General features: G+C 38.7%; 1 protein-coding gene across 1 annotated transcript in view; it reads left to right on the top strand.

Moving 5' to 3' along the window:
• The first annotated feature begins 1,173 nt into the window (after window positions 1-1,173).
• Window positions 1,174-26,372, top strand: part of LOC139719656 (protein retinal degeneration B-like) — a 70,099-nt gene continuing 44,900 nt past the window's right edge. Inside the window, exons 1-4 of the mRNA XM_071631062.1 lie at window positions 1,174-1,721; window positions 16,366-16,491; window positions 25,225-25,357; window positions 26,105-26,308. Coding sequence (XP_071487163.1) covers window positions 16,414-16,491; window positions 25,225-25,357; window positions 26,105-26,308 — 415 coding nt within the window. The 5' untranslated portion in view covers window positions 1,174-1,721; window positions 16,366-16,413. The remainder of the gene's footprint in view (window positions 1,722-16,365; window positions 16,492-25,224; window positions 25,358-26,104; window positions 26,309-26,372) is intronic.

Genomic DNA, 26,372 nt, shown 5'->3' on the forward strand with positions numbered 1-26,372 from the left:
AGTTAGCTGGCAACTGTTTTGAACTGCAAATTTCCACAGCAATGGAATTCAAATTGCCATACCAAAATGATTAATTCCAGGTAGATATTCTGTGTGACATATGAAGAGTTTTATTTCAAAATGAGTTTTCCAGGTCCTTCTGCAATTCTCAGAGAGTCTTCAATGCCCCCAAATGCAGCAAAAGAACAGATATTGATAGAAGCACATGTAACTGTACCGGTAATCTTCTGATCAAAGCAATTTTTCTGGGCAGCATAACACAAATAAACATGAATTAAGGCCACTAATGCAGACACTCTTGTCTTTATTTTGGGAACCTAGTATAACAGGTTTCCGTACATATGTATATGAGTTGACTGTACTGAACCTAGTCTACAAGGTTCCCATAAGGAACAGGTTCATTCCATTCTTTTCAGTTTTAGTTCATTAATTGTAATTTCAAAATGTTCCTTGTTATGCAACAAGTAGTAACTTTTAATAGGTATCACAAAAATGTGTGATTTTGTTCTATATGCTGATAGACATACTTTAAAATGTTAAAAAAGGCATTTAACCTGTTTTGTGATCACACTCTTCATATCAGATCATATGAGAGTGTAAAAGGTAGCAGTACCTGCATGTACTAACAGGATAATGGCTGATTACATCTGTATATAACTGTTGTACAGCAGCATGAGTGACTATCTCATGTGTATATAAGTATTGTATTTTGCAAACAGTCATTGTAATGAGGTTTTGTGTAATCTGGTATGAACTTCTGGGTTGTTTTACCCCCAAAATGTTTTACTTTCAGGCTTTTCCCGCATTTTTTTTTTTGTTTATTAAAAGAATTCTTGGAAGAATCCAAGCACCAGTAACTCTGCCTCGAGGAGTTTCACCGCAACTTGAAAGATTTCTCTTGGAACTTCCTGAACTTTGAGGAAATATGTGCGTAAATTCCAAGAAAATCTACAGATTAATGGCTGAAAAAAAATAATTGAAGACAAATCTGTCACTCAGCTGTGATGATTAGCCTGCTTGCTTCTCAGTGTATGAGTTACATAAGGACATTTGCAGGCCAAGCATACAGTGATGTTAGCCTGATGTACTCCCCATAGTATCACCCCCTGGTTGTATTTATTCATGCTCTTTTCTTCCTCTCTCTGTCTATGTCAACAGGTCTTATTGGATCTTCTTCCCTCGTTGCATAGCGCCATCAAGCTACTTAGCATGAGTCGTTGATCAAGGAAAGGACTCCCCCATCACCCACCACATTTCCAGGAACTTTATTTGCCTGACAACATCGGAAATGAAACATTTGATAACCGCTTGAGATGCGATGTGCGTGGCCCATTTCCAGGAAAAATCTGCAGAGCATCACGGGAAATGCATGCCCGTAGGCCCGCCGGGCAAGCAAGCGTTACTTGTACTTTTCGGTCTGCCTCCGAGTGGGGTTAGCCAGGCAAAGTGGTGATTATCCGTCAAAAATATTCAGGCCGTCGAAGTCTCAATTTTCCCGTCGCAAGAAAGGGGGAGGGGAGTTTGTGGAAGGACAAACATTGAGGCGGAGTTTCTCAGGTTTTTTTTTTTTTCTGGAGGAAGAAGAGTGGCACCGTCAAGGATATGAATGCTGTGTAAATGAACTCTGAAGGGCAAAGGTGACATCCCAGACTCTCTCCGACAGATCTTTGTTTGCAACTTTCCAGCAGTTGTTCTCCACGGGGACTGGAATCATTGCTATGGTATGTATCTATCTTCTTGTCTGGCATCAGTTTCATTTCTCTACCTGTGTTTTATACACTGGAAAGGAGGTCCATGTATTATCAACCATATGGTATGGGTGATTCCGTACTGACAATTATCTGCAAACCTTCATAATTTGAATTGACAATATATTTGCTTCCCTTTAATATTGTGACATAAACTCATTCTCTTCAGGGACTGTTTTCGTTTGAAGGGACAAGACTTTAGTGCCCAATTTGATAGAGGAAGATACGGCTTGCATAATATTCTCTTGAATAGTCCTAAAAGGATTGTAGATAATTAGGTGAAAGCCCTGAGGTATTGTATATGGTGAATATTTGAGCTAAAACCCCTTGAAAAGGATAAAGACATAATTTACGTGATTTCATCAAATTTACTGTGTACAAATTACATATTTGTATGTAACCACCAAAAGAAATGGCTAGTCTTTGTTTGTTATTTTAACACGTAATATGGTTTATCTTTATGTGCTCTTTTTATAAGTTTTGTACCATTTTTGCATTTATTTATAATGTAGTTTATTTCTATGCTCTAAATATATTGTACTTTATTGTAAAAGTCCATCGTTTTGATACTTGTCTTCTGCTTCCAATAGTAGGAATGCTAGCACTGCTTGTGTCATTGTTGCTATGGATACTACTGCTGGTGATCGCGAGGATGACAGTAACGAAGAGAGTTTTCTGTTGCATAGGATGACCAAGAAACCTACATGTTTATTGTTGTTTTTGCCGTGGTATCGGGTACAAAAAGTTCTCTGGGTAGTATATTTTCATACTTCCCCATGTTTTCATAATTCATGCCTACAATTTGTACCTGTGATTAGAACTTAAAGAGGTTCATCTCATAAGGCATTCTCGTGTATGAATACAAAAACATGGATATTTGCTATAACAAATGTTCTTTGTGTATACCACCATGTAGAGACTGAGAGGAGTGGAAAAAAGTGCTCATAGCCTTGAATTTGCATTCATCCAAACTGTGATTGGATTAAACATCAGCTTTATCTGGGGATCAATCCGTATTAGCCCCTCAAGTGCAACAGCCTTGGCCTTGGGCTCAAGGCTCATGGGTACAATACTTGAGACCATGCACATTTAGTTTTAGTTTATCACTATGTTTATCAGGAAAACTGTATTTTGAATAATTGTTCAAAATCATAGATGTTCTTGCATGAGCTCGAGTTGAAAAATTTAATCTTCACAATGGAGGGAAATGTATAAATTTTAGTCAAGATAGGCATATGAATCTAAGCATGTTTTTCAGTTCCCATGAATTGAATACCTTCAGAGGATGTTTTGTACCTGTTTAAAGGGAAAATTTTCCTTTCCATTTTTGCTCAAAATTAATCTTTCACCACTTGGAATTTGCTTGCAATACATCGAAAGGGTCTGCCAAGAAACTTGTCTGGCTGACCTGGGCCCCGTTTTATAAAACATGTTAGGATAGCAACTCTTGCTGGAATGGCAACTTCCATTTGCAAAAGCCAATCAGGAAGCTGAATTCTTGATTGCCGTTCCAGGAAGAGTTGCTATCATATCAACTTTTTATGAAACGGTGGCCCTGATTTGCCAGGATAATGAGTTGTTTCAATGGAGTATTTTGAGATGAAAAAGGAAAGCAATCATGTTTGTCGCACACATGTTATACAACTCTTATTTCTATAGAGGTACAGATGGAATGTATGTACAGTATTTCATCAGTAGAATCTGATGCTCATGTTGGCATTACTGTACAGTGTATTTATATTGTAAGTTGATGAGTTTTGATTGCCATTTGAGTCACATGTTTGTTTCAATCTTATCAAATGTTACGGGAGAAGAGAAGATTGCTTATCGGCTGTTTTGAGAAGAAAGAAAGTGAAGAGATGTACACCATGTTGGATTGGAGCAAAACATGTTTGGTTTGTGTGATCAGCTAAGGGCCCCATTTTTTTCTCTCTTTCTCTTCTTCCTTAAAAACAACAACAACATATGATCAGCTAATTTGGCTGCATTGAGAAATTTGTGTGTTATAAATCAAGATAATGACCTCATTTCGAAAATTTTTAACCTAATGCATATGCCTGCATATTTGATAGAGCTATTGGATGTACTGTTTGAGTCAGATTGTTATTTTTTTTCAAGCAGTAATGTTTCTGAGTGGGCCTTGGAAGATAGTGTCACAAGTGGTTTTACGGTAATCATACGCAAACAATAATTCACGATGTAGAAATACATCGTATTGATGAGAGATTTGAAAGTACATGTATTATCCCATTCATGATGTGAAGTTATAGTGATTTTCGACTGTGGAGATGATATACAGTTTATTTGTGAATATCAGTAGACTATCAAATTTGCTGTTTTAAAACATTGCAAAATATGTGAAGTGTAGGGTACTTAGGGATATGTGAATTGTGCATGCATGTATTTCAAAATTTTACCCTGTGAGTAGTTTCATATCTTCAAAAGATAAGAATGTTGGGAGGTGAAAATGGCTCGCTTGCTTTCTTCTGCAGATCAGATGAAGAAGTGTTTGAGAGATAGAGGGAAGGAAAAAGGAGGAAAGAAGGAGAAAGGGATAGAAGAGATATAGAGATAGGGGAGAGAAAGCAAAAGAGAGGGAGAGAGAGGGGTAGAAAGGGAGAGGGGGAATATGTGTGTTCACCCTAGCCAGCTCCAGCTAGCAGGCAACCAAACTCAAGTACACATGCACTGTGACTGAGTGACATGCATACGACTGCACACACTGGGGCAAGAGACTGTGCATCATCACAACACGCACAGCAGACATACACACAGCACTCTGTGTGTGTGTGTGTGTGTGTGTGTGTGTGTGTACACAGTAAAGACACAGAACAGCATGTCCCTGCTCTGTGCCTTTGTGCTACATGCAGATTGGAGGGTGTACTCCAGAACAGCAGCTTTCTCCTGCATACACAAGCTCATATGCATCTTTCTCTCTCTCTTTCTTCCAAAGATATACTAGTATGTGTGTGTTTCTTTCTCTCTCTCTCTCTCTACCTCTCTTTTTCTCTTCCTCTAAAGATATATTATATGTCTCACTCTCTGTCTCTTTCTCTCTGCTCCTCTAAAGATATCTTTTTCTCTCTCCCCTTCTTTTTCTGAAGATATATGTTTTTTTTTTCTCTCTTATCATGTGTCAGTTTGTGTGTGTGCGTGCATGGGTGTACAGTTTTGATATGTGTGTGTGTGTGCAGTCTTATGTACTGGTTCTTGCATGTGTTTGTTTGTGTCTGTGTATGTGCGTGTGTATGTGTGTGTGTTATTGTCTGTGTGTGTGTGTGTGCGTATGGGTGCCTCCACACGGCGCAGTGAGCATCAGTTCTCTTGGCCTGTTTCCCCTCCTATTGCTCTCACAGTGCGGTGTTGGAATCATGGAGATAAATCGTGGTGCCATATGTTGTTGGTCGTGACAATTGGAAGTGGAAAAAAAAAACAATAAAATTCACTGACTTCTCGTTGGATGCATATCCCTCATACTGATGTGGCCAGATTTTCTCTTCCAATTTTGCGGAGGTTTTCATCCTGAAGGCATCATCATGGGAAAAGGCCGTTTACAATATTAAAAGAAAGCCAAATCCCGCCAGATATTGAGAAGAGGTATAAACCAGCATTTGTCGCTATTTTTTGTGCCTTGACCGCGTTCGGCCGTTGTACCGGCTTGCAGCCCGACGATCATGGATATGGATGTAGTTCTCGCTTGGTGTTTATTGATGGATATTATGTCGCCGTGCTGTCATCTGTTATCAAAATGGTGATTTGTTTTGGAACAATTTTTTTTTCCTTGAAGGAAAGCAGAGAACTTGTGAGTATGAAATTGCTACCTTTCTGCTTTCCTGGTTTGTTTTAGTCCTTGGCCACCTAAATCAACATTCTGCCTGTTTCTCGGGATTTGATTGTTTCTCGAGTGTACTGGAGAGATCAAAGGTGAAGTAGGTGTGTTGAGAGGAAGGAGTCAGGAGCTTCTTTCAGGGAAATTGATTTTGAACAGCACATGCAGGAATTATCTCTCATGATATACACATTTTGAGCACTGAAAGTTTGATGATTTTCTTCCCAATGAATTCTCGCAGTTAAAGTCAATTGAACAGAAACAATAGCTTGTGTATTTTGTGAGGTCTTTATCACCTCTGCCATGGAGTTTATGTGTTTGCTGGCATTGGATTAAATGTTACCAAAATAAATCAAAAAGTTATGGATGGATTTGTATGAAATTTTCAGAAGAAGCAGATAATGACGCAAGGAAGTGATAATTTAATTTTGGTAGTGATCTTTATCACCATCTGCATCCAGTAGTTTGTTTTTTATTTTTGAAGGAGTCTTTATCATTGGGAAATAGGGACACATTCAGCATGCATACTTGGTGGAAGTCTGCACTCTCTAGGTGCGGTTAGACTGGCAAAAGATCAAGAAAATTAAGTTCGCGATTTTTAAGATCTCCAAGTTTTGCCAGTGTGACCTCAAACTTTCCGCGAAACTTCCCGCAACACTTCTCGCGAAACTTCCCACTCCAACCAGGGATATTACCCTCTCCCCCGACAAACTTCTTGATCTTTTGGCAATGTGACCGCTAGCACCTGAAACTTCGCGATATTTTTCACGTGACCAATCCACCACCTGTTTGCAGGCGGTGTCTCCGAAGCGCGAGGCCATTGCCATGTACAGATGTGCATTGCTACGTCACAATTACTAGCCATCGGATGGCATGCTCTTTCTTCTTTCTTGCGTGCGCGCACCAATGACCCAAACTTGTCAATCCAAAGATTGAAAAGTTTGGCTACCAATGTGACCGCATGACAAAAAATCGCGAAGACTTTGCAATCTTTAACTTTTCTTCGATCTTTTGCCAGTCTGACTTCACCTTATGAGTCCATTTGTAGTTCGATTGTGGGATTCAGAGAGAGAGAGAGAGAGACAGAGAGAGAGAGGGAGAGGATTATCCCACTTTGAGTGAGAAGCAGTCATTTGAAACATTTTTCCATTTCTATTTTTTTTTTAACCTGTTGAAGACAATTCCCGAGTATACTCCCGAGGGCAGGTGTCTATGGGAAATGCATGTTGCAGCAAAATCAGCCTGTCCTCAATTGGTTAAGGGGTAAGGGATTCCATTTGTTCTCATCCTGTTGAAGACAGTAGGTGTGTATGGGAAATGTGTGTCATAGTAAACTTGGATCATCCTCAGCAAGGTATTCATAGACTTTATTGGTAGCTTGGTAATTGCATTGGTGATCTTTAAAACCCATTGAAGACAGACTGATTTTGCTACGACACGCATTTCCCAGTAGACACTTGCCCGACGAGTACATACTCGGGACTCGTCCTCAATGGGTTAAACTAAAAGATGGGACTGTTATCCATTGGGTGCGTATGAGTAAAGAGTTTTATCACCTGCATAGAGAAAAATCATTCCAAAGTAAATAAAGAGTTTGCAAAATGCAGGTATACAAGAAATACGCCTAAAGTATACAAAAGTTTACAAATATTTTAAAACAAATCTAGTGTCTGACTGTAATGGCACATGTCATGTCACAGCTTTTCTGTCATTAGAAATCGTCATTAAAGATGTATACTGCTTTGCCAGGTTACCTGTTTGCCTATAAGAACCTGATAGACCGTGTACAATGTGTATGGGGTATCAGAATCTTGTTGCAAACGGGTTACCGTAGAGACCTCTTACCAGGGAATATACGTTTCTGTATCATTAATTTGCATAAAATTTAGTCTATAGCATCACTTTGTGTAGCATGCATCCTGTGTGTATAATTCCACATACATGGTCAATTGTTACCATACTGAAGTACATAACTTGTTTTCCAATTCATACTGTTGTGAAAGGCTTATAAAATTCATCAGGATACAATTTCTCAAGTGGAGATAAACAGCAAACAGAATGTCACATTCTCCTTTTGATATTTACACACCTACCATAAAATCTCATGTCAAAGATGCACACGGTGTTGGAAATTGAAAAAAGAAAAGAAATATAGACTGTCAGAACCCTTAAAAATATTTAGCCAGAAAAAATTGCTGGAATTTTTTTAAAAAGAAATAATAGGAAATCTATATCAGAAAATTCACAACAATTCCAGCAATTTTGGACACAGATTACAAGAATAGAAGAAAAATTGCACCTAGAATTCAGTGTACACATTTTGTGTTTCCCCAGTTTCTATGTATGTTTCAGACAGAAGGGTAATAGTATTATTCATTGACATATCACTCACACTGACACTGCTAGAATTTTATGTACACTGTGTATGATGTCTGTATGCTGACAATAAACCCTCATATAAACATATGAAATGTAATGAGCCAGAGTACAAAGTAAAATGTATAACAGATCATGACCAGGAAAATGACATGATTTGGAATAAGATGACAACTTGCTCTTACCTTTGACTTACTATCAATATGGAAAAATCTGTTCATGTGGAATAAATCATTTTTAAAGGTATTTTTAAACCCCAGAAATTTATCTGAGTCTATAGGAAATAATCATAAAAATGTTGATTTCTGAATGCCATATACAGTATTTTCAACAGAAAAAAAAATCTATGAGGGCTTTGCACATTGAGCACAGAATATTATGAATCTTGTTGTGTGTTTTTACATATTAAAGCACATAACAAAAATGAAATTGTAGGCCTTAGCCATGTAATGCATACATGTATAAAGTCAACAATTCACTGATAATGCCAGGAGAATCTAATCACAGTTTCATCCTGTGAATAGTTCTGTTTTGCCAATTTAGAATGGAAACAAATGAATTTGTGTTCATGCAGAAGATCCCTCCCCCCTACCGAGGTTCAGGTGCGGGATCTTCATTAAGTTTGTCAGTCATCTATGATGCAACCAAAATTTTCTACAAAATACAAAAAAAAAGAATACAATGTTTAGTGCAAAGTGTTGGGTTAGTCTGCTGGAATTAAAAAAAAAATGTTTGTGTTTGTTTTTGCTGTAGTGATGAATGATGGCTTTATAAAATCTGTTCATTATTTCGTGTTTTCATTATTAAAAGAGATCTTAAAAAATGCTTTAACAGAGTATGTTACTTTTGGCAGGGATAACCACTCCTTTTTTGCCCTTGGAAGCTTTGCAAAAAATAATGTTTTGATTTCCTTTTATGTGTTTCTGCTCCCCATTTAAATATACCAAATGTATGATCATTTAAAGACTGTCCACATTAGAAAGAATTATTAGCATTCCATGATGTCTTTATCAACACACATGCACATACACACACACACACACACACACACACACATACACAAACACACACACACTCACCCACACACACACACACACACACACACACACACACACACACACGCACATGCACACATACTTACACGTACAGACAACAAGTTGCTGCATGGCTTTCTTGTAATCCTCAGTGATAGTGAGAGGTAAGACCTAATCTCTCTGTGAGACTGATTTACATAATGCGTGGGTGGTCTCACTCCGTCTCTCCCCCTCTCTCTCTCTGTCTCCGGCGGCAACGCATCTTCTCTCTGCTGTGGTTCAGCGTTCATTGCCAGATATTATGTGGACGGCGGGATTTTTTTTTTTTTTTATTCATGCCGAGATGTACAAGTTCATGTGTGCAAGACTATGAAGTTTGTGTGTATGTGTATGGGTGTTTGTGTTTGTGTTTGTGTTTGTGTGTGCTTGTGTTTGTGTTTGTGTGCTTGTGTTTGTGTGCTTGTGTTTGTGTATGTGTGCTTGTGTTTGTGTTTGTGTGCTTGGGTTTGTGTTTGTGTATTTCTGTGTGCATTGTGTATGTGTTTATTAACATAGAAACATACAAGAAAGAGAGAGATAGAGAGATGAGAGAGGATGGTAGAGAAAAGAGTGATGAATTTGTTTTGCTCAATTTTTGATCTTCTGAATGAGATCTTTCAATCATAAATGGGGCATTTGTTACAAACAAGAGTTTTAAACTGTACAAAAGAGCATACATTGGGTCGAAGTGGGAAAAGATCATGATCACATCTGCAGTACAACTTGAAGAAATTGTCTTTCACTTGCTATTTAATATGAGTTATGCAGATCTACATTGTATGTGTTTGTTCTTCCAACCCACATTCATTGTTCACAAAAAATGGATTTTACAATGTAGTTGTGAACATTGCCAAAAATAGATTCATGAATAGGTGCAGAATACAATGATTACAAAAGAAATATGTACATGCATATGTATGCCCCCCCCCCCAAAAAAAGAATGTTTTACTGACTGCACCATAGGGAGGGAGATGCAAATTATGTAAATGTACAAACTTTTATTATTCATTTCATATGAATTAGAAATTATCATTGTTTTCAGTCTATGGTCTGAGCATGTACAGTAGCGTAGGAAAAATGAAGACAGCCAAGCCAACCTGTAACAGCAACTGTAATAAGCTAAAGGCGGAATATGAGCAATTTTTATGAGATAAGATGGCTGTGCAAGTGGATATGCTGCAGATGGAGAAACAGGCGTACCCATAGCATCATCGCCGTGGCAGCCCCCCCTTTGGGATAACCATTGAGTATCATAACAATGGGAGATGGTAGAGCCATTACCCCGGTCTGCCCGTTATTGCTGGCCATCCAACTTGTTTGGCATAGCATTCAGCTGTAATGAGCAGGCCATTCTGGCACTAATATACTTTGGGGAGCAGGGGCAGGAGGGGTGGGGGGGGGGGGGACTAGAGTATTGGACGGCATGTGGAAGAGATGGTATTGGGATGAAGAGGGTGGGGCATGGGGGGGGGGGGTGAGGGAGGGGAGGAGGGGAGGATAAGTTTAGCCATATAGCTCAATGTGGTAGTAAAGTAGGCATGTTGCATGCATGCCTAGATTATGTCTTAATGATCCTGGGTTGGCAAGCTGGAGCAAAGATTTTGATGTATTTCACAGTATCAATTTTCCAACATCATGCTTGGAGGGTAAAAAAAAGAAGAAAACCTGGCAAAATGTGATTCAGGAATATCCACATCTTACCATGACACTGGATAGTTCAGCCATCCCACTTGGTGTGTTAGTAAAGTGGGCATATTGCGTGCATGCCTGAATAATGTCTTAAAAATGCTGGGTCAACAAGTCAGGGCAAAGATTTTGATAGATACTGTGTACCACAGTATTCACTTTCCAAAGATGATACGAGGGCAATAAAAAAAAAAAAACACACACACACAAAGATTTGGGAATGCTCAAATCTTACCATGGCTATACTGCTCGCACACACCCAAATTAAAGCTTTTTAAAACTTGAGTTTTGCACTGCTATGTGAAAAATGTTGATATGTGTGAGTGGACACAAAAATGTGTTAATCATCATGATGTAAATATTTATCCCACTTGATTTTTTTTTTCTTGTGGGGGGAGGGGGGGGGGGGGGGGGTGAGGGGGTGGCAGTCGAAAACATTGCAAAAATTCGCCCAGAGCGGTTTGTGTGAAGAGAAACTCATTTTTCTTTTTTTCAATCCCACAATGTAACTCATGACATCAGTAGGTCTGCACATTCAGATGTCCAGGGTCATGTTCTGGCAACTGTTATTTATTCATTTATTTATTTATTCATTTATTAATTTTTTTTTTTTTTTTTTTTTTTAGGGGGGATTTTGTTCTGATAATTTTTTCTGTTCATCGTGTGTAAAAGGTAACAATTTAATATATTTGTCCCCGCCGAACGAGTTCGAGCAGGGGACTATGAAACGGGCTCCGTACGTGTGTGTGTCCGTGTGTCCGTCCGTCCGTCTGTCCGTCCGTCCGTGTGTCCGTGTGTCCGTGTGTGCGTCCGTGTGTGATCAAAATCTTCAATTTGCTACTTCTCTGTCATTTATGAGCCAATTTTGATTCTGTTTGCTTTATATGATAGCACTACATGGGAGCTTTGAAACTTCTACACAGAATTTCAGTCGTGACCTTTGACCTTGACCTTTGACCTATATTGTACATTTTGCTACAAAATGCTACTCCTTCGCCATTTCTAACCCGATTTCGATTCCGTTTGCTTTATGTGATGGCACTAGGTGAGGGCTTCAAAACTTCTACACAGAATTTTGACCTTTGACTTCTTTGACCTTTGACCTTGATTTTTTGACCTATATTGTACATTTTGCTACAAAATGCTACTCCTTCGCCATTTCTAACCCGATTTCGATTCCGTTTGCTTTATGTGATGGCACTAGGTGAGGGCTTCAAAACTTCTACACAGAATTTTGACCTTTGACTTCTTTGACCTTTGACCTTGATTTTTGACCTATATTGTACATTTTGCTACGAAATGCTACTCCTTCGCCATTTTTAACCCGATTTCGATTCCGTTTGCTTTATATGATGGCACTAGTTGAGGGCTTCAAAACTTCTACACAGAATTTTGACCTTTGACTTCTTTGACCTTTGACCTTGATTTTTGACCTATATTGTGCATTTTGCTACAGAATGCTACTCCTTCGCCATTTCTAACCCGATTTCGATTCCGTTTGCTTTATGTGATAGCACTAGGTGAGGGCTTCAAAACTTCTACACAGAATTTTGACCTTTGTCTTCTTTGACCTTTGACCTTGATTTTTGACCTATATTGTACATTGGCTACAAAATGCTACTCCTTCGCCATTTCTAACCCAATTTCGATTCCATTTGCTTTATGTGATGGCACTAGGTGAGGGCTTCAAAACTTCTACACAGAATTTTGACCTTTGACTTCTTTGACCTTTGACCTTGATTTTTTACCTATATTGCACATTTTGTTACAAAATGCTACTTCCGGCGGGGACATATGTTACGCACCGCGTAATTTCTACTTTTCCTTGTTTTGCATTACAATGCAAGATTTCACAACTGTTTGCTCTTGTGCGCAGAGGCAGCTATCAAACCAAAAGTTGAGAAGCAGAAGGCTGTCAACTCCGTGACTTTGTACAGCACTAACGGCCTTCTGGCTCTGAACTGCCTATACATGCTTGGTGTGTTATTGTTGTGTTGTCATACTACTTTTGATGCAGCATGCTCAATTCACCTCAGAGTCAGTGTTAACCATGTAACCATAGCATGGTAACCAAGTCAAAGGTGCCCGATTATGACAGAAATACGATGTAGAGCAGTTGTAGCTGACACTAATGTTTGGAACACACTCATTCATCAAATGTAATGTTCTAAATTTAACTATAAATTTTCAATATGCATGAAAGTGCATGAGTTTATTGTGCATTTAAATCCCACATTGAATTTGTAAACATATTCTAGTGCAACAATATTTTCTGACGTGTGAGTTTCCGTGTTTATTTCCGTGTTGTCATCAATGTTTATGACAACTATAAGGTAATGTTCAAGGGAAAGTGCAATAAAAAGAAATGTACTGTTAATAACATTAGTGTTGTGGTAACTTTAAAATGAATTGGCCCTTCTAGTATTACCTCACCCATGTCCATTCAGTGGATCTATTGCAACATTTTTACCAAGTGAAGGGTTGTAGTTCTTTTCTTTTTGTTGTTGGGGGTTGGCAGTTAAACTTTTGATTTGATCACCTAGTATGGAGGATTTAATCCTTGGGGAAATTTTAATGCCTGCTACCCATCACACTACCAGTGACAGTCATTGTACCAGCAGCTTTAACTCTGTGACCCAAGATGACACTGACGTCATAAAAGCATCCGTCAAAGCAGCTGGAGTAACTACAGTAACTCAACTTCCTCTACAGTATTCCCCCCCCCCCCAAAAAAAAAAAAAAAAAACAAAAACAATCAGATTTCCACTTTGATAATTTTCAATATGATTAAATTGTCTGAATCCTATTTCAGGGTCTAAAAATATAACATTTTACCTATATTTTGCTGAAAACCCCATTCAGTTTGGTTTAGTGATGACAGAGAAATGTGGATTGTTGTAACGCATGTCATATGGGTCTGTTTCTTCCAAGTTTAGTACTTGGATGCTCTTGGAACTGCATATTAAAGGGTGTGTACAGTTCTGGTCGAGGTGAAGATTTAGCTTTTAACGTTTTGTGAGATATTCAGAAACCACTATATGAGATGTCAAAGAGCATGCAGTTCTAAGGGGTATCAAAAGTTTTTTCGATGAAAATAGGTTTTGAAATGGCTGAGATATCCAAAAACAAGGTGAAACAAAGAGATGCTGTACTAATAAAGTTTGGGTATGTCGCCTTTTATTATTAGCACTTTTTGGGATATCTCAGCCATTTGAAAACCAATTATCATCAAATAAACGTTGAACCCTTCTTAAAATTACATGCTCTTTTATATCTCATAAGAGGCTTTTCATTATCTCACTTAGGAATGTTCAAAACATGAATCCCTACCTCAACCAGTACTGTACAGTCCCTTTAATGTGTGAACACAATGGACAGAACTCGGAGGGAAAGAATTCGTCATTTTTATGCTTTGTGAGGGCACCCCACCCTCAATGCCACATTTATAGTGCTGATTAATGTCCATGAGGAAAGTTCTGCACATTAACCCATTGAGATCAGACTGATTTACTACAACATGCATTTCCCAGAGACACTTGCCCGAGTGTACCTCGGGACTAGTCCTCAGCTGTTTACTGTACATCCACATATACTGTATGTGCTCTGATGTACATGTACGTGAAGGATATGATATAATTTTGGTAACATTTTTGCACAAACTAAGCTGAAGTAATATCACCTCCCTGTAATAGGACATCATCATACCGGTAATTACCTCTTCGCAGTTTATCAAGTCATCAGTTTTCAGTGCTGAAAATAGCACAAACAGGATATGCTACGTATTGTATTTCAGTGAGAAAAAAAAATGTATTAAAAAAGATAACTGTAAACATACTGTACATATGTTGAAGAAACGCAGCTCAGATTGTGTAGCACTGTAACAATGTATATAAAAGCGAAGCATATCTGACTGGTCCTTTAGAAATAATTACATGAATCTCAGGGCTTACTCTGCAACTTAATATAGTTTAAGTGCAGCAGTGTCTATAGTGTATTAGTGATGATTTCCCAAGCCTGTTAGTAAACAACAAGTGACTTCCACTGTCAAATTATGGCCTTGCATCTAGTGATTTCTGTGAAAACTAGACATTTTCGTTTGCATTTTAATTTCACAAATTTTGCGAGAGCCAAAATTCGCGAAATTAAAATGCATACAAAAGTCCTTGTCTACAGTACATGTACGTTGTATGTATTGAAAGGCAGTGGTGATTCGCAAAAAAGTTCATGCCACGAAAAATGCTGTCGGCTCCAATGTGCGAAAATGCCATGCCACAAATGTTTCTGGTTTTACAGTACAACTGATATCTGTGCTGCAGCTTAGTAAAGTGCACCTACCCAAGCACAGGAATGGATTTTTTTTTATTATTATTATTTTTTTTTAGCACTGTGAAACAATGATGAAGAGACATGGTTCTTTTGTTTTACCCACTCTGTACTTTACTTGAACAATGGAAAAATTCTGCATAAAAAAAGGAAGGAAGACAAGCAGGGAGAAATGTAGAGAGAAAACAGGAAGGGGGAGAGGAGGGAGGGGGGGGGGGGAGGGAGGGAGAGGGGGTGGGAGAAAGGGAGATATTATATGGATTGAGAGCATAACATCATCAGTTGCAACTCACAGCATCACATACTATCCCTGAGATATACTTTGAAATTTGATTGCTGTTGTCTTTTTTTTTAAGTGAAGTCATAGGATACGTGCCAGTGTCATTTTCACATGTTTTTCTTGTAACCAAATCATTTTCACATAAGTACTTAAAAAAAAAAAAATTGTATGGGTTTGTCTGCAGGGAGAAAACTGCCTAAACGAATGGTAATTGTGTTTGTGTAGTTCTTTACACAAACTCAGAATGAATTGCTAACTTATTTTCTGATCATTGGCATTTCTTGGAGTTACAGATTGTTGTGTCAAAGTCCTTTCAGTATGGACTGGCTCTTGTTAGTGAGAGTAGGGGCATGAGATGCATTGCAAAAAATGGAATAGGACAAACCAGAGTTTATTCAAATTCATGAATTTCTTCCGTCGAGATGTTATCATTGCAACTGATTGACAAATTGCCCTACATCGACGTAAGTGCACTGAATTGATCAGTGTTTTAGTAGTAGCCATGATAAAAAATCATGGGCGTACATACTCGAGCAGGATTCGAACCTACGACCTCTACGCCCATGATTTTTTATCATGGCTACTACTAAAACACTGATCAATTCAGTGCTTATTTACGTCGATGTAGGGCAATTTGTCAATCAGTTGCAATGAAAACCAGAGTTTGTTTGATGTACCATTTACACTGTAGGCAGGTGGTCAGAAGATTCCCTGCACCAAGGGGGAATGTCACTTGACCAAACATGAAATAAATTTTTAAAACTGTGGAGTGAGCATTTAAACCAACCCCCCCCCCCACCAAACAAGTAAACAACAGAATAGGACAATGGAGTTTCAAAACTCCTTAGAAGGGTTTTATGATTCTTGCCATTTGCTCTGACACATATTAAAAGTTGCACTTAGCAACTTCCAGCGAAAAACTGAAATATGCAATAACTGCTGTTTTTCCGTGGCAGTGTACGTGTATGTTGATATGCCCATATTCAGTGTCTTCACTCCTTCAAAGCAGACAGCTATTTCTTAACCAGTCTCTACGTCTTCTCCCACCAGAGACCCCAATGATCTGATGTGGTAGGGAAGAGGCGAGATCTGATCACCATGCTGATCAAGGAGTACCGTATACCACTACCACTGAGTGTGGAAGAGTACAGGATTGCCCAGCTCTACATGATACAGGTTAGTCCCATGTATACTAACTTGCTGCTTTAACAATTTGCCCTTCGAGTGCATGGTGGAAGGGCATTAGCTGGAATATTGATGTATTGAAAATCCATTTTCTCATTTTTATTTTTTTATTTTTTAATATTTTGCTAGGGAATGTCCTCTTGCAGAAATTACTGTGTATCTTGTTCCAGGTGAAATGTGTTGTACAAGTATGTATGTATGTAAGCATGCATGTACAAGGTGTGTGTTGTATGTTTTTACTCATGTTTTTATGCATACCATGTATGTGTGAAATGTTGCATTTTAAATGCAGTATGTTTGCGAGTATGCATAAAAAAAGAATGTGTATTACACTGTGTATGGCTCTATTTTTTTAAAGGGTGATCCCAAGTGTCAATGTTGCAGGGTAAAAAAAGATCAAATTACAAAAGTACCTCAATACAGCTAACGTTTTATATGCATGGCATCCCAAAGCATGTTTGATGAAAATGAAATTTCTGGAAATTTTGTGTGCAAAACAAATAGATCTATGGAGAGCTGCTCACTGCTTGGAGCATTCAGAGTTACAAATTTGTCTTATTCTCAAATTCATAACTTTTTTTTTTATTATGTGTCATTTTCCCCCAAGTTATCACTGGGAATATACTTCTCTCATTTTTTATGTTTTCATACAAAACAGCATGATATCTGGATAGAATTTCCCTGTGAACAGAGGTATGTTTAGAGAAAAAAAAATCCATTCTTTCCCAACCATTTTGAAAAAAGATTCAGAGGTCTTAATAGACAGATGGCCGTAGTCACCAAGACAGCCCTTACCATGTTATTTCTAGTGACCAGTGGATACGATCCCCTTTAAAGGACAATTCTGGGCCAGAAATAACTTGATTTTTTTTTTTTTTTTAATGACAAACTATTTACAAGCAGACATTGTAACTATTTCAGATTTTATCAAAATCAGATTGAATATAAGGAAGTGAAGAAAAAGATATTACTTTTTGTCTCGCCCACCGGAGGTGAAGGCGAGACTAAGGGATCCAAATGGCGTCCGTCCGTCGTCCGTCCGTCGTCCGTCCGTCGTCTGTCGTCCGTCCGTCGTCCGTCCGTCGTCCGTCCGTCGTCCGTCGTCCGTCACAAATGTTAAAGTTTACCTGCAAGACTCTCTTATGATGCATAACTTGGCAACTGTTACAGCAATGGCAGCCACACTTGGGTGATAGAAGCACTAGGGGTATCTTCATGTTATGGTGTTGTCAGAGGTCATGTGATGAGGTCAAAGGTCATTTGAGGTCATATATGTGACCCGCTACAACAAAATGATCCTAAAGTCGGGCGAGGTCGATTATTTGAAAATTGCATGACACAATTCTCTAATATTTCTGCTTTAAATTGATATATAACACGTCTTATACAAATAATCGGCTGCGGAGATATCGATGTTTAAATGAGAGCATGTCAAGACGTCTTGGAAATCACTGTTTCGAGAAAAGCGCCCTAAAAGTTCTCCTTGCGACGCAATCACAATCAAGAGACACGCAAGTCAGTATTCACCTCTGGACAATAGAAGTTAAGCCCTAGCAACCCCCGAAATGCTCATTCAAACACAGCGTCGGCGGTCTCCTCACCGACCAATCAGTGACCAGGATGTCAGGAGAAGCGGCTGGGCATAGCGCAACCCACCCGCACGCACCAGTCGACTGGGCAGTGTGCGAGCTTCACGCTTCGGTTAGCGGCAAGCAGCAAACTGACCAATGAGATTACTCTGGTCGTTGTTAGGGGCGGAGCCTATGTGTGGCGCTCAATCCAAATGTGCGAACCAGTTTCTGCTTCGTTGAAACGCCAAAAAACATGGCCCAGAAAAACGCTATTTTTTGGTCTTTCCTTTCATCATTTTGCTTCAAAATTTCGACAGATGATAGAAGACATGTCAGACTCTAATAATATGTCAAATTCAGAAAATCGTAAGTTTTGACCAATTTTGATGCTCTAACTTCAAACTCGATTTTCACGGCTTCGACCGTGCGCGACTTTAGGACCATTTTGTTGTAGCGGGTCACATATTAAAGGGTATGTGCAAGACCCTCTTTTCTATGTTAAAGTTTACCTGCAAGACTCTCTTTTGACAAATAACTTCACATAAGTTGCTTGGATTACAACCTAACTTGGGTCATAGATGCACTGGGGGCACCTTCATGTTATGTTGCCGTTGGAGGTCACATGATAAGGTCAAAGGTCATTTGAGGTCATACATTAAAGTTTACACGCAAGACTCTCTTATCACTCGTAACTCGACACATGTTGCTACAATAGCAATCAAACTTGGGTGATGGATGCACTGGGGGTACCTTCATGTTATGGTGCCGTAAGAGGTCACATGATAAGGTCAAAGGTCATTTGAGGTCATATGTTAAAGTTTACTTGCAAGACTCTTATCACACATAACTCAGCACATGTTGCTACAATGGCAATCAAACTTGGGTGATGGTAGATGTCTCTTGGAAAGTTGAAGGTAACCACAAGGTCAAAGGTTACAGACAGGGGTCAACGAACTTTTAGGGCCCAATGTTAAGTTTTTAGGGTGCATTTCATTTATGGCTCATAACTTTTGATCCCTTTGTCCGTTTGTGACCAAACTTGGATGAACATGTCCCTTGGGGAGGTGAAGGTCGTCACAAGGTCAAAGGTCACAGACAGGGGTCAACAAACTTTTAGGGCCCAATGTTATGTTTTAGGGCGCGTTTTGATTGTGGCTCATAACTTTTGATCCCTATGTCCGTTTGTGACCAAACGTGGACGGTAGATGTCCCTTGGGGAATTAAAGGTCATCACAAGGTCAAAGGTCACAAAGGGGTCAACAAATTTTTAGGGCCCAATGTTAAGTTTTTATGGCGCGTTTCGATTATGGCTCATTACTTTTGATCCCTTTGTCCGTTTGTGACCAAACTTGGATGGTAAATGTCCCTTAGGGTATTGAAGGTCACCACAAGGTCAAAGGTCATAAGCAGGTCAATTAACTTCTGGGAGTTATAAAAGATATTAATTCCTTGTACGCGAATGGGCGAGACACAATTTGGTGATTGCCTTGTTTCTCTACAGTTCTTCTAACAGTTTTGCAAATTTATATGAATGTGCAAAATTTGTGAGCTGATGATGGCATGGCCTCACAATTTTCCATTGATTTTTTACAAAAAGCTGATAAAATTCAATCCTGCCATAAGATTGAAAATCATAGTATTATTCATAGCTGAATAACTTCAAAATGGTCATCATTCAGTTACTGTCTATGCCATATATTTAGCGAGTCTAATTTTCCGCGAATCGGGACTTACCGACGATTTCACAAGTGGTTAAATTCTCGATTGTGTAGTTTGGCACTGAATGTAGAAATGTGTGCATGCATGTCACATTCATGTTGCGATCAGAGTTGATATTTTCGCATGTTTTTAAATTTGCCACTTGCTCCCGACTCACATAATCCATGAAAATAAAAACCTCACGAAATATTTGGCGTATTGCAGCAGTATAATAGGGCTTTAGGCTAAGGCATACTTACACGATGTATGTTTGAGCTCCCCCAAAAGCCTAAAAATTTCAACTTTTATGTACAAACATTGTTAGGCAGTGGTATCATCCATTCATTTGCGTATTTGTATTGACTGTGCAAGAATTGTTCTGTGAAAATTAGCAAAACTTCATAATTTCATAACTTTCCTAATTTTTATCTGATCTTGATAAAACTTCCACAGTTGTGCTAGAAAGTTTTTGCTCTTTCTTTTCAGACTACTTTTTTTTTGACTGGTAGGGAATTGTCCTTGGAAGCAGCTCAATCAAATTTGACATTCTGCAGTCAAGCACCGGTAGTTGAGTTGTGTCGGTCCTGTATTCTGTGACAAGTGTCGTAGTGAGGTATTGAATTATGTCCACATTGAGGGAGCACCTGTACCTTTTCTCCCCCGTCATTTTGATCATTGTTTGCGATTCATGGGAGCAGAACCGGAGGTATTGAATTTGGTCGGCCAGGAAATGACAGTTGATGCGTTTATTAATGTCTGCATTCGGCGATCGTTATCGACAGGTCCTGTCTTGATAATGTTACATTTTGATATCCCTTGGTATCTGATGTACGATGATTACTGGTTGAGGGAGTGATGTGGGAAGAAAGGGGGCGGGGGAGGAAGAGCGGGAGAGATAGAGAGGAAGGGGATGAGAAGGAGAGAAATCTTTACAAAAGAAGGAAAGACCATTGAAACAAAACAGAATGTTCAGATTTATGAATTTCATCAATTTGAATAATTACGTGGTACCCGCTGCATGCTATGGGGATTAGAACCAGCACTGGCTGTCAGGCAGAAGCTTGGTGGCCTTGTGATAAGACGCCTGTTCAGTGATGAGGAGGTCGTAGGTTCAAATACTGCCCGAGTATGTATGCTTTTGATTTCTTTTACCATGGCTACTACTAAACACTGATTGTAAAATTCAGTGCTTATTAATGTCAATGTAGGACAATCAGTCAACTTGTCAATCGGTGACAACAAAACAGATTGGTCGACAACTTCCTGATTGTACAATATTGTAGGCCAGTTGACTGATGTAATGTATACATTCCAATTAGGGTAGTGCATTTTTCCTTTCTGTGTTTTTTCTTGAGATCTATTGTGTAGAGTTAGAAACTACTTGAAAGCCTGTTCCATCAAAGTACATTTTAATACATCTGGAGAATTACACTCAACATGTTGCTGCTCAACGGTTGCTGCAATGTGGGCCTACAAGATGTTATCAGATGAACCACCATGCTTTCTGTTATGTGATATAGCCTTTGCTCTTTAAAGGTACAGTCTGACCACTTTTATCCGGCCATGTTGGGACTAGCACTCATATGGATCTAAAGCGATTTGGCCGGATATTTCTGGAAGAAACAATGTTATGCACATTGTACTGTATGTAGCTGCAGACCCAGTGGTAGCTAGATCAGTAGTGCACACCACAAGAGTGATGTAATCTATGCCAATCTACTTGGAATTACTTACAATTATAGTCCTTTTTTTAACAGAAATTGAAACATTAATAGTGCAAAATTCATAACATATTTCTTTTTGAACGATTTTAGGTAAATGAGTTTTGTAGGAGGTTATATTGAGTTTGAAATCATTCTTATTTTTCCATCTTCGTTACATGAACATGGCCAGATGATTGAGGTTGGACTGTCTTCACAAAATTTGAGTTCTATGAAAACTCAGTCTCAGACACAGCATTTCCAAATCTGCTGGCATTTCTCTTCTAGTTGTCCAGTAGTAAGCAGTCCAGTGGACAAGATGCAGTTATTCCTTGTTGCTATGTCAGGCAAGGGTCAGGGTGCAAGTCAGCCAAGTCAGCTAAGCCACACAAGTTCTGTGGCAGCAGAATAAAAGATTTGGGAACTTTTTTGGTTCTGGTAATGAATATTGTAATTTGTATTTGACAGCATTTGTGGATACTTGGTTGCAATTAAGTCGTTCATGGCTACCTCAGATATGCCAGCCAATACGATTTTATAGTATTTAGTCCGATAAACAGTGTGAAATATGATAATACGATAGTGCCTCCTGAAAGTACGACTTTACATCTTTCAAGTATTAAACTTGAGTAAAGTTCAAAATGAAGCCAATATCAACCTCAGAAAACTACAGAAAATATTATCATATAGAAAGATAATGATACCACTAAATACGTGCAACCCCTACAAAAGCATTGAAAGACGAGCCTAAATGGGCGGGAAATGCACAGTTATGCTTTACAATTTTCTCATCAATGTTGATGAAGTAGCGACATTTTTAGATGCCTGTTCTTACCGATGAAACATTTTTTCTGACATTTCACTTGCCCAGAGCCAACGGGCTAGTGATGGTGTCAAGATTTCATGAAAATATGATTTTCTTCTCAAAAATCTGATTTTGGGGGATATTCCATATGTCAAGAAGTTGGCATCTCTGCTACCTTAGAATGTCCCAGATTAAAACCATGACTTGCCCTCTCTTTACACACACACACACACACACACACACACACACACACACACACGCGTGCATGCAATTAATGTAGGCAAAAAAGTCCCCATTTATATCTAAAAGAAACAAACTCACGAGATTCCCAGATGAAAGTGTTATTTATCAGTGGGAATTGGGGCAGAAAATATTTTAAGGTAAAGATTCAATACACACTAGTAGTCTGTTTGAGTTGCCCATCATGCCCATCATGTGAATATCTGGAAGTATTGACTTCATCTATGAAGAAACAAACATTGACATGCAGTATGATAGAAACCTTGTGAAAGTAGTCTGAAATGATTTTATTGTTGTTTGCTATGGAATGTAGGCCAATCTGAAATTACTCCTTCTTTTATCTTCTATCATCTCTTTTATTTTTTAAAGCACATAATTAGAAAATTGTTAGCAGGTCTTGCATCTGATGTCTGATGTGATAATTTCAAAAGAACATATCTGTGAGCAGATGATTAAAGGGATGGTGTAGTTTTGGTTGAGACTCCGCATCAGGTTTCTAAGTTTTGTAGTGAGATACTGAGAAACCCCGTATGAAATATGAGAGAGCATGTAATTCCAAGATGAATTCCATATTATTTGATGAAATTTGGTTTCGAAATAGCTGAGGTATCCAAACAAAACGATACTAATAAAAGATGGGACTAAAAGGTGGGACCCACATTTTATTAAGATTGCTATGTTTTGCTTTGTTTTTGGATATCTTGGTTATTTAAAAAGTGATTTTCATCAAATAAACTTTGAATTCCTCCTTTTTAGAGTGGTATGCTCTGTATCATTTCATAAATAGTTTCCTAGTATCTCGCAAAGAGTTAAAAGCTCAATCATCATCTCCACCAGTGCTATACCATTCCCTTAACGCTGTAAGGTAGCTGTACAGGTAAACACACACACACACACACACACACACACACACACACATGCACACACACACACACACACACACACACACACACACACACACACAAGACGAAACATGTTTCAAGTCCTTGTTAGTTTTTCTTTTTTGTGTGGATGTTCATGTTTATAGCTCACAGTGGTATGCCTGACTTTTTTCCCCCCATCTGGGCAGTAGATGGTGATTTAGTTCAACCCGTGAGTCTGTTTCACAAAGTACTTGGTGTATCCGTACGGCATTACTGATGCATCTCGATGTACCCTTGATCACAAAATTATAATTTCCCTTCTATAAATAGATGAAATACCTTCTAATGGTGTGCATTATGCAGAGATTTTCCCCTCTTCTGAGATTCTGTGCATTTCCCATGGATCAGGTTTGCTTGCCTGTATGCACACTTTTTTTTCTTTCCCCTGTGTGCGTTTTAAAGAGTGTAAAGAGAATATGTAGAGTGTTTGTTTGTGTTTGTTTGTCCTGTTACTTGTTATAGCACTGCAGTAAGGATATTGAACATGTCTTCTAGAGCTTATTCAAAACATAAACTGTGGGATCTTCTGTTTGTTTTATAAACTGTTGTAGCAGTTGTTTAATTAATGCATGTTGTATTGTAAAAATTACTTGTATGGGAAACGTCATATAAAAAACAATGCATACAGATTGATGTTGGATCTGTATACTTCTGTATACATCATCTATGTACATTCATCTCATTATTATCATCATCATTGAGATAAGAATTTTATATCTTTTTTAATCAAAATAGATGAGAATCCCAGTTCATAGTTGGTAAAAAAAAATTATTTCAAGAAAAGCAGAATATTGTTTTTTTTTAAATATCAATTTTGCAATTTAGTTTATTATCATCACACATCTGAGGAGTGTGGTGAAGAAAATTACAGTTATCTTGCCTTAAGGCCATTGTCTACTTCAATGATATTTAACCCGTTGAGGACGAGTCCGGAGTATACTCGGGCAGGGTTCTATGGGAAAGGCGTGTTGTAGCAAAGTCATCCCGTCCTCAGCGGGTGAAAGTACAGTTGTATGTCTGGTGTATAGAAAACAGATAATGATGCTTGTTCTTTGTTGGTTTTGTTTGTTTGTTTGTTGTTGTTGTTGTTGTTGTTCTATCCAGACTTTGATCCCAAAATGCACTGCACATCGCCATCTGTTATAACCTTGTCTCAAGAAGTGCACCAAGTTGTGAGTGTATAGCAAGAAAAGAAGGGTTTGTTGTGGTTGGAGGATGCTCAAAGCCAGGCAAGAATTGATGCTATTCTTGGGCCAAGAGATCTGATGAAAGATTAGTGGATTATTTCATGTAGATTCATCTTTTATTTGCTCTTTGTCATGTTTGGACTTGTTTTACATGGCTATTAACCCGCTGAGAATGAGTCACAAGTATGCTCGGCAAGTGTCTAAGATGGGAAATGCGTGTTGTAGTGAAATCGGCATGTCCTCAATGGGATAAGGAAGCACTCAAATGCTTTGAGCAAACTACACATCCTATACCATGGGACCACCAGTCCCCTCACAACGACTATGTCATGAGGATAAAGTTCCTAGCCTGGGAGCATGACCACAACTGCTAGGGTGCTTGAACCACAGACCTCATGATGTAGAGCCTGTGGTCTCATCCACTAAACCATAAACGTTCACGTTGCTGCAGGGAAAGTCAATCAGCAAATCATTTAAATCTGGCACTGATTCTGTAATGCAGTTTAAATGAAAATACTGGAAATAAGAGATTTGCAGATGATTTATTCCCACCACCTTTTCTTTTTATTGTTTAATTCTTCTTCTTTTTTTTTCTGGCAGAAAAAGTCTCGGCAAGAGAGCAAAGGAGCTGGGAGTGGAGTGGAGATTCTCATCAACCAGCCGTATGAGGACGGCCCAGGTGGGAGTGGGCAGTACACCCACAAAGTCTACCATATAGGTAGCCATCTGCCAGGTAAGGCTGGGATCTGGGTGGAGAAGAGGAGTGGGTGTACATTAAGTGTATGTGCAATGGGTGCAGTGGAGTAGGGTGTGGCTGGTAGATAACAGAATGTTGTCCTCTTTAACACATAATATTGTAAGACAGGTCGCTTTCATCATAAGAAGGGTTTTTGTCACATCTCTTTGTTGGATAATCCCATGGCTCATATACACAAATATTTCAAAAATTTTGTTGTGCAAACAAACAAACAAACAAACAAACAAACAAACAAACAAACAAACAGGCAAATGCATTTCTATAATTCTGTGCCTTTTTTTCATTACAAATTTTACAATTCATTGTTTGTCATGAGATAGAGTCAAAATTTTGCTTCTGACATTGCAAACTCTTTGTTGTTCATATGTTTGTTTATTTGCAGATTTTTCAAAAGCTTTTTATTTGCTAAATTTATCACTGAATTCAAATTGATAAGATATTCTAAAAGATAAATGTTACTGTTTCTCTCTGAAGTTGGCAACCATTAGAAAATGTTTTTCTGATTTTTTTCTTTAAGCAGATATGATGACATTGTCTAGTTCCTCTAATCTGTCTTAAATACAAGATATGCGGTGAAATTCAGAGTTGCCAATTTGATGAAGTCTTACAAGATGACTAATGTCTGCAGCAAAATTCCCCATGACTTAGGGAGTTTGATTGCAGCGTTTCAAGTGTCCCACTGCCCTCATCATTGATTGGTTTTATCACTTTTTCCCTTTCCAGGATGGTTTCGTGCAATATTACCCAAAACTGCTCTCCGCGTGGAGGAGGAGTCTTGGAACGCTTACCCCTACACCAAGACCCGCTACACCTGCCCCTTTATTGAGAAGTTCTCGCTAGAAGTAGAGACCAAGTATCTGCCAGATGCTGGCCATCAGGACAATGTCTTTAACCTGTCCAGCGCAGAAGCCAAGAGTAGATTTATAGGTAATTCCCTCCGATTGCATGACTTCAAATGTCAAGAGGTCATCTCTTCGTCAGCCGTGTCCAT

This window comes from Diadema antillarum, unplaced genomic scaffold (assembly GCF_040938485.1).
Source record: "Diadema antillarum isolate AM-2024a unplaced genomic scaffold, OU_Dant_1.0 scf00000112, whole genome shotgun sequence".
NCBI classification, from domain to species: domain Eukaryota; kingdom Metazoa; phylum Echinodermata; class Echinoidea; order Diadematoida; family Diadematidae; genus Diadema; species Diadema antillarum.